Here is an 8,507-nt window from a genome sequence, read left to right as displayed (position 1 = left end):
TCACAAGTCAGCCCCCTCGCCCCCCCCAATCCTAAAACTGTCTGAAAAATAAGAATTCATGCAAAGACACAACTGGAAGGAAAGTGATAGAAATGCAGCCGTGTTAGTCTGGTGTAGCTGAAACAAAATACAGGACTATGTAGCGCTTTAAAGACTAACAAGATGGTTTATTAGATGAAGAGCTGTCGTGGGTCAGACCCACTTCCTCAGATCAAATAGTGGGTCGTCTGGCCCACGAAAGCCCATCATCTAATAAACCATCTTGTTAGTTAGTCTTTAAAGTGTTACAACTGGAAGGGGCCTCAAGAAGGCGTCTGGTTCATTCCTCCACCATGTATTGCAGGGGGTCGGCGCTTCTAATATTGGGCTAGTTTTGTTTCCTAACTTTTGAGCCTTTTGTTCACACTTGGGTCACCCCGTCTAGCTTTTCGCCACAAGGGTTACAATTTGGGGGGAGGGGATGTGACATGAAAATGGAGGTTTTCTTGCAGTTGCGTGACTCCAGGAATTGTGGCTTGAGGAAACCCACCGAAGATCCCAATGAAGTCACGAGGGCTGGCAGCCGGCGGGGAAGGTGAAGCGGATTGCTGGCTGCCTTCGGACAGCCCCACGCCATGCACAGAACTTTCCGGAACGCCTGCAAAGTTCACGGGACCCTGCCAACCAGAGCCCAGAAGCTCCGCAGAGCTAGATGGGAAACTTGAGGAGTAGGCTGGTCCGCTTAAAAAGTGAATCTGTTTCGAAGAGCAAATTCTACTCACGACAGAAGGAGGGAAGGCTTGTCTCCCGTCCTGCATGGCGTGTGGACTCGTAAATGGACCTTCCGGTAAGGTTGGGCTCCACAGTTGCACCTGGTGTTGGTGGCTTAGTCGCCACCAATTCAGTCCTCAACTAATCCACGACTGCTCTGCCAGAGTGCAAGAAGGCACCACAAAATCCCAGCAGCGTGGAGCACAAGGGGGGAGGCGGAAGGGGATCGGATAGGAACCTGCACCCTGTTTGAGTCCCACAATGGGATTGCCATTCCCCGTGGACTTGCCACGGTGCGGGATCTCTCGGTGCTGGAGAACCTTAACTATCAGCCCGTGGACAATCCTATGTCTTCGGCAGACTACTCAAGATCTGTCTAGTTTGGAAGTGCAGGAGGTGCCAAGTCCTCACTTTTCTGGAGGATCAAGCCCTCCTCACTCCACAACGGGAATCTCCCAATGTTTCCTCCCGCTGTGCCTCATTTGCTATATTTTGGAAGAGATGATCTAGCCCCAAATACTGACCAGTAGGGGATTGGGGCAACTCCGATCCTGAGTTTTGCCTGAATCCAGACACAGGTATTTGTCCTATCGCTTGTAACATGCTTTGGCCTTCTGCGAGACGTAACACTTTCTCTAAGCGGACGCTATTTACGATGACTACGGTCGAGGGCAGCATCTGACCATAAATGGGAAGCTCCTACGCCGAGACGTATCCCTCCCTCTCGGAACACGACGGGAGCACACACTTATCCTGAACGTTTTCAATGTCTTTTTATTTTGTTGAATAAAAAACACCCACCAAGCTTGTGTGTATATCTTATATATATAAATATATACAGTCTATATAAAACAAATGCGTTTGGACAACCCCTTCCCCTGTGGCACAAAACATAAGGCATAGAAAGAAGCGTAAGGCAAAGTCCCAGTCTTCGAGTGCCCTCACGTGGACTCCCACTCTGGCCTGAGAAAGGTCTTCGGTTCTTTGGCTTTTCAAAGAGGCTGGGCCCGAAGTCATCAGAAGGCGGAGAATACGTTCTAAACTCCAGCTGGCTGTGAATGAAATTCTGACCCGGTCCAGGCAACGGGACTAGAGGAACCCACCGGGTTGCTCGAAAAGCCTCCTCAGAGGCCAATGAAAATGATTTTGTAGCTACAGCCTTGGTCTGGAAGGATATTTTGGTCTCCCGACGGAGCAGGCCTTGGCTTCGGAGCCCCTTCTTCTAGGACGAGTGGAGCACAGGAGGTGAGGGGCCTGGTGCCGGCCTTCAGGCCAGTTTGGAGGAGAAGTTCAAAGGCTGGGTCGACGTATAGGTTGCAGTCACGTATAAAACAAACAACAAGGATGGACTTGTCCTTAACTGAAGAAGCTCCTAGTATACTGAGCAGAAGCAATAACCGTGACACAAAGTGGTGGCGTTACCCCACAAAGAAAGAGGAACATCGTAACTAATTTGCAGTTCATTTTTCTCCTGCTTTGGTCCCAACAGTTCCGGATTTTGGGGTGGGTTTTTTTCAGCACAAGTGAACTGCTAAGCAGGACGGGTGTCGTCGTGTTTTCCCCTTTTGTGTGCGACAGTCTTTAATTGACTGTCGGCACTTGGTTCCTCTGTAAACTGTATTCCTTTGCTTTCAGTCTCAGGTTGGCGATGCTGTTGGCCATGTTCATGCCCTGGGCAGGGCTGGCGTTGGTACACGAAGCAGAATAGGTAGCCATGGCGCTGTGGAGAGAAGAGGAGAAAAGGAAAACCAAAATCAGAATCCGGCGGCAAATCAAGGCTGCACTGAACCCGGAAAACAGTCGCTAGGTGAGTGGGTGCTGGCATGGGCCTACATCATGATGTAGAATGTTTCATTTACGGGAGGCAACGCTCCTTACCATGTCTGGACATTTTGATCTCCCTGACTAACGGCACTTTCCAGGGACAGTCAAGGAGGTTTGAACCAGGCCTACAGTGATCAGTTTGTGAGACCGAAGCCCAGGAGAACGTATCACAAACAGTCAACAGACGCACAATTTGCACCCGGAGCCAACCTTTGTCAAAAGTTCAGGGGTGCTCCGGCCTGGGGTACGGGCTCACGAATGTAAGGGACGTTCCTGCGTTACCAGGAAGATAGACTAGACACAGCCCTTTCCCACCCCTGACGTCTGGCGTGGAAAGTCTTTCCAACAGCAGCTCCATCTTGGGGGCAAGGAAACAAAGGGTCTACCAGCGTGCTGCCCACAGTCCGAATTGCTAGTGATGTCGACGGCTGCACAAGTCGGAATTGGACTCTTTGACTATTACGTTCAGGCCCACCAATGGGTGGGTTGGGGGGGGTTACAGTTGCCCCAGGACCTGGGATTCAAAGGGGCCTGAGGTGCCTAGCTGCCACCACAGTGGCAGACGGAGCTCTGGGTCCTTTACATCGCCACCGGAGTGCCGTACCGTGTGCTCCGAGCAGCTCTGAGGGCTGAGGACGGGGAGAACACTGTGGTTCAGGCAGTACTGAAGGCTGCCTGGCCAACCCCGCCCCTTTTGCCTGAGGCCCACCCAGTTCTCCATCGGCTTCCCCGATTCTACACAATTCAGCCATGTTTGCTGCTTGAGACAGAAACATTCAGGTAACCCGGCCTCGACCCTCTGCCCAGCCAAGCAACCCCCTGACCCATTTCACAGGAACACAGACACAAGAAAGTTCATCCTTCCACAAAGACCCAGACGGGTCATGCCGCCACTCCCTGACTGGCACGGCAAGTCCCGCCAAGCCTGACTGGCCACGAGCGAACATTGTTCCTTCGCCCGAATGGCTAGGCCGAGGAGAGAAAACTGGGCCTCATCCCAAGCCACCACTGAGGAACAGCAAGAACGGATTGCGACCACTCACGTGTCTCGCCGCCCAGTCTAGAGGCTGGCACAGTAGCAGTGCCAAGCTTTAGCTCTGGGGAACGCTGTCTCCTAGATGACAGGAACGATTTGCCGCCGCTCATCCATGTCTAGGAAAAACCCTTCCTTTGCCTCTTTTGGTGGCATAAGGACTTTTCTCACCAGAGAAAGCCTTATCAGCATTCCTCCTGGGACACTTCATTCCCCCTGGCCCACCTCCATTTTCTCTGCCGTCCCTTTTCCTGCTTGCCCACTCATCGGTAACTACGAACATGGACCTGGAACGTCCTCTTACAGCTACCGTACAGCTGTAACCTACGATGTCTACACAGTGAACCTCTCTAGCCCGGCACCCGGTGCTAAAGCAGAGAATTTGCCGGACCACGAGAGATCTCTATTGTCTAGCAGCATCACCAACACTTCCCCTGCTTACCAGGCTCTGAGAAGACATTTAGGGGTGAATTAGAGCTAAAGAACAGCACAGAACACAGAGCCAGGACTGGCGGTTGTAAGCAAACTTTATGGGACCATGGGAAACTGGGCCACACCCATGTAAAGTGGACACTCGGCTAACTGAAATCATGCCGGACCAGAGAGGTTGCCAGACCAGAGAGTGCCGGATTAGAGAGGTTCAACTTGTAGCACCGTTTGGAGAACAAATGTTCCAGGGTGTGAAGACAGCTACCACTACGCATCATCAGCACCTGGATTACCACGTTCTGGACAGCACCCGTCTGACCCGCCAGTCATCTCTCATAAGGACTGATCCAAAATCTATGTAACAAGGGGAGCCGTTCCACTGACTCCCAGTAGCCTTTGGGGCAGGCCCATACGCCAAGCGGTCTGTCTTTACAAATGCTCAAACTGCTTTTGACACATATTAACTTTGTGGATGGGAAAGATACACAGCCGGGTGCAGGGAACTACTGCAGGAAAGAGGTGGAGCCAGCATTAATGATGGACAGCTTTGGGGGAAATATACATGCACCTGCACCTTTGTCCTGGATTGGAAATGTAACTCTTTGACCCTGATGCTTTCCCCGGGTTCGAAACTGTTTGGATAAAACTCATGATAGGAACGGTGGTAGTGCCTGAGAGCTGAAGCCACAGACCTCCCCTCCGAGTTGTGCTAGGCGCTGTACAAACACAGAACGAAAGAACGGTTCACACTGCACAAGCACGAGTGCAGCTCAGGCCAACACACCCGAGTTAGCTTCCATTTGGTTAGCTCGGGTCCCAGGACAGGGAAGCCGCAGCAGCACAGGCTAGCCCTGGAGGGCATGACCCCAGACTCCAGGCAGGACCAGCCAGCCTATGCGGCTGCAGCTTCACTGCTTCAGGCCCTGAGCTAGTGAACCCCAGGATTGCAGTCTAGCAGGGGGGTGGATAGCTCTGCCAGGCCCCTTGGCAAGGTGTGGCAGTGGTGCTGTGCTTCCAGAAGGGGCGGAGCCTCGGGCAGAAAGGGCGGGGCTGAGGCGGGCCAGCCCATAGTCCACCTGGCGCATGCTCCCTCCCCCTCAGCCAGCCCTTAGCGCTGCCTGGATCACTCTGTGTGGCACTCCGGCGGCGATTTCAACGGCCCAGACCTCTGTCCTTTGCTGCTGCCGGGAGCCCCAGTTACTTCTGAACCACTGGGCCCCGGGCCCTTTCTCTCCCCCCCGTACCCGTGCTGGTGGGTCTCCAGTGGAGGCATGCCCCGGGCAAACAATGTTTAATTCTAATGCTAGGTCTGTCTTTCCAGAGCCAGCGCAGAAAGTCCTTGCTCCCGGGAGCTTGCCTGAGCCGTTTTGCAGGCGCAGTGGGTTTGGCTTGTTGAGATAAAAGCCCGGTCAGAACTCGCGGCAATCGCCCAGTGCTGGTTCAAAGGCCCCGGGGAACTCACACGCATTGAACGGGGGATGCACTTTTTAAACGAACCCCAGGGGCTACATTTCTCAAGGGCACCACCAAGAACCGAGGAGCATCCGTTCGGGTTGGGGTTTTGTCCTGGCCGACTGCCGCATTCTGTGGTTTTTAGCTGTAATGCAATGCATGCTAACGGGGTGGCCTGCACCCCGGGCAAAAGCCGTGCACCTCTTATGTCCTTAAGCCACGTTTTGTATGAGACTTAGGTGGGCTGGGCTGGGCGGGGGGGAGCAGAACCGGGGGGTAGGGAGGACTAGCACCCCTGCAGCAAACATGGTAGGAGCGCTGCTCACATGTGGACTTTTGCAGAGCGGGGGAAGTGGCAGGGAGGACCTGGCCAAGCTGGAACGGGAACCGAGATTGGGATGGGAGCAGGCAGACTTGCAGGGGCTGGAATGGCCCCAGAATCTTAATACCGCCTCTCTCAATTTTTCTACTCCTGCCCACCTAGCCTTGTGCTGACTCTGTCACCTGCAGAGGCTGGACGCCCCCTCATGGCTGTTTTCATTATAGCGCTCAGGGCAGGACAGGGCCTCCTGGATTGTACTGGTCTCGTCTTACACTTCGATCCGGGTGGGGCCCGGCTTTCATTCAGCGTGTGCACGACCCTTGGCCCAACGGGCACCGGAGCTTTTCCCGAGGCCTGGAGCTGCTCCCGCGATACAGAGAGTAAATGACCATTCCAGCTGCCCAGCGTCCCCCAAAGGAGGAGGCAGCGTGGAAAAGGGGAAAGCCTTGGAGCGTTTCGTAGCACAAGGCTGGGGTCCCAGTTTTCAGGTGGGCAGAGGTCTTGCAACAATAACGTCGCGTGGGAAATAATGAATGGAGATTAGAATGCAGGTGGTTGGAGGGGAGACTCAGTCTCCCCACTCCAGACATGTGCTACCCCAAAGCAGTCATACAAATGAAGCAACATCTGTCAGGGATGGACGAGGTATATTTGGTCTTGCCAAAGCCTAAGGGCTCGAACTAAAGGACCTCTCTTAGTCCCTGCCAGCCAAATATTTCTATGAGCCTGTGGAATGCAGCAAAGAGTTGGGTGAACAACAGATTTGTCAGTTCACCAGCAACTTAGATAGCTAGAGTGTATAGACAGACAGACAGACAGACAGACATGACCCCAGGGACAGACAGACAGACAGATAGGCTATGTCTAGACTACGTTCCTCTTTCAAAAGAGGAACGTAAATTAGGCCACTCGAAAGTGCAAACGAAGTGCGGATTTAAATATCCCATGCTTCATTTGCATATTCGTGTCCGAGTGCTTTTTCGAAAACGTTTTTGGAATGTGGAAGCGCAGTCTAGACGCAGTTCTTTCGAAAAAGTAAACCCTTTTTCAAAAGAACCCGTACTCCTGAAAAAACGTCTAGACTGCGCTTTCACTTTCAAAAAACCCTTTTTCGAAAAAGCGCTCGGACGCGAATATGCAAATAATATTTAAACCTGTGCTTCATTTGCACTTTTGATTTGCCTAATTTACATTCCTCTTTCAAAAGAGGAATGTAGATAGATAGATAGATAATTCCATTTTGAGCCTCTCCAAAAGCAATCACTTTTCAAAATGTTGAAAGAATTCAAATTAGAAAAAAAAAGTTTCCTTCAACCCGAAATGAAACAATTTGTTTCTGTTTCAAGTATTTTCAACTGTTTCTTCATTTAGTGAAAGGAAATTTTGAAGCAATAAGTTGTTTTAAAGTTAAAAAAAAAAAAAAAAAAAAAAAGGTTTCAGGGGGAAATTTTGAGGAAGGTCTTTTCCAGCCAAAATGATGCATAGAATTTGCAAGATGTTTTGAAGGTTGCCAAATCTGCATTCCTCGCATTTCACCTAGCTCGCGTGGTCCCAAACGTAGCAGCTTGCAACATCCTTGCAGCATTTTGAGCCATAACTGCAGAATACTAGGGTGGCTACGATAAGTTGTTATAAAACTTTGGGACAAGGTCTGGATCTCCCCATCACTTGCTTACATTGTACTATAGCGACTCAAAGCCCAGTGAACTACTCTATCGTCTGTTTATAGTTTGTGCGACTTTTCCTGTGACTGTCTCAGTCCCCTCCAGAATATGACTAACACCTGACTATGAGGCGGCAGAGAACACAGTGCAAACAGGAAAACAGTTGGCCTATAAAAGTTCAACAAATTAATACCCCCCCCTTTCTAACTCCTTTAGTTTCTGACATAGGGACGTTACCTTCAACTTGTTGCTTAGGATGGTGCTGAGAAGCCAGGACATAGCATTAGAAGCAAAAACCTCTGTCAGGCTAATCCTGACTCTGCTACTGTGTTCCTCTGAGGCCTTGGCCAAGTCACTTGATTACAGTTGCATTTAGGGGCCCATATACATTCTGCTTCACTTGGCATGTCTCCTTCACAGGAAAAATACCTCACGGGGGTGCTGTGAGATGTGGTGAGCTAACGGTTGCTAATGAGAGGCCACAGCAGCCGCTGCTAGCCCGTTCTTCAGAGGGTAGGAACACGGGTGTACGAGACACTCAGATGTTTCCAAGACCCATTGAAGTAAGAGCTGCAGAGACGTGGGGGAAGAGGGGTTGGTGACGAGTCTTTTCCTCCGAGGAGCAAGCTCCTTCTAGGCCTTCCTTGTGACCACCCCACCCTTTGGTCTGCACGGCCGGTGAAGGGCAGGGGCGGGGTGAGAGGCCGCCCTAGGCACAGGAAAGCAGGAGGCAGACCTACCGCAGGGAAAGCGGCTCTTCTTTCCGGTCTCCTTCCTTTGCTCGCCTGTTGCGTCTGCCCATGGCCGCTGGTTTCCCCTGCCCTCTCTCTCCCGCAGGGCCAGCTGCCTGCCTCCAGCCCGTACGCCCGTGCAGAATGCCCCCTGCCCCCTGGAAGTTACCTTTGCAGGGTCTTCTAGAATCCGTTATGAAGCCCCTCGTGTAAACAACATCTTGGGAGGGACGAGGATCTATTTTTAAAAGCGTGAGAGGTAGAAATGAGCCACACGAGTCCCGCGGGTGCCCGGTACCGTG

The 8,507-nt window shown here is 51.9% G+C and overlaps 1 protein-coding gene across 2 annotated transcripts in view; it reads right to left on the bottom strand.

The window, feature by feature from the left end:
- Window positions 1-1,506: 1,506 nt before the first annotated feature.
- The window catches only part of PRRX1 (paired related homeobox 1), a 64,698-nt gene continuing 57,697 nt past the window's right edge, over window positions 1,507-8,507 (bottom strand). Inside the window, exons 4-5 of one of the 2 annotated variants that reach the window (XM_075937007.1) lie at window positions 8,375-8,443; window positions 2,333-2,470 (exon numbers count right to left, since the gene is read on the bottom strand). In XM_075937007.1, coding sequence (XP_075793122.1) covers window positions 8,389-8,443 — 55 coding nt within the window. In that variant the 3' untranslated portion in view covers window positions 2,333-2,470; window positions 8,375-8,388. Of the gene's footprint in view, window positions 2,471-8,374; window positions 8,444-8,507 lie in introns of both variants that reach the window. The other variant, XM_075937006.1, reaches the window with a different exon arrangement.

Source organism: Pelodiscus sinensis, chromosome 9 (genome assembly GCF_049634645.1).
Source record: "Pelodiscus sinensis isolate JC-2024 chromosome 9, ASM4963464v1, whole genome shotgun sequence".
Classification (NCBI taxonomy): Eukaryota; Metazoa; Chordata; order Testudines; family Trionychidae; genus Pelodiscus; species Pelodiscus sinensis.
Note: the sequence above shows the minus strand (reverse complement) of the source record. Positions and strands in the feature narration are given on the sequence as shown.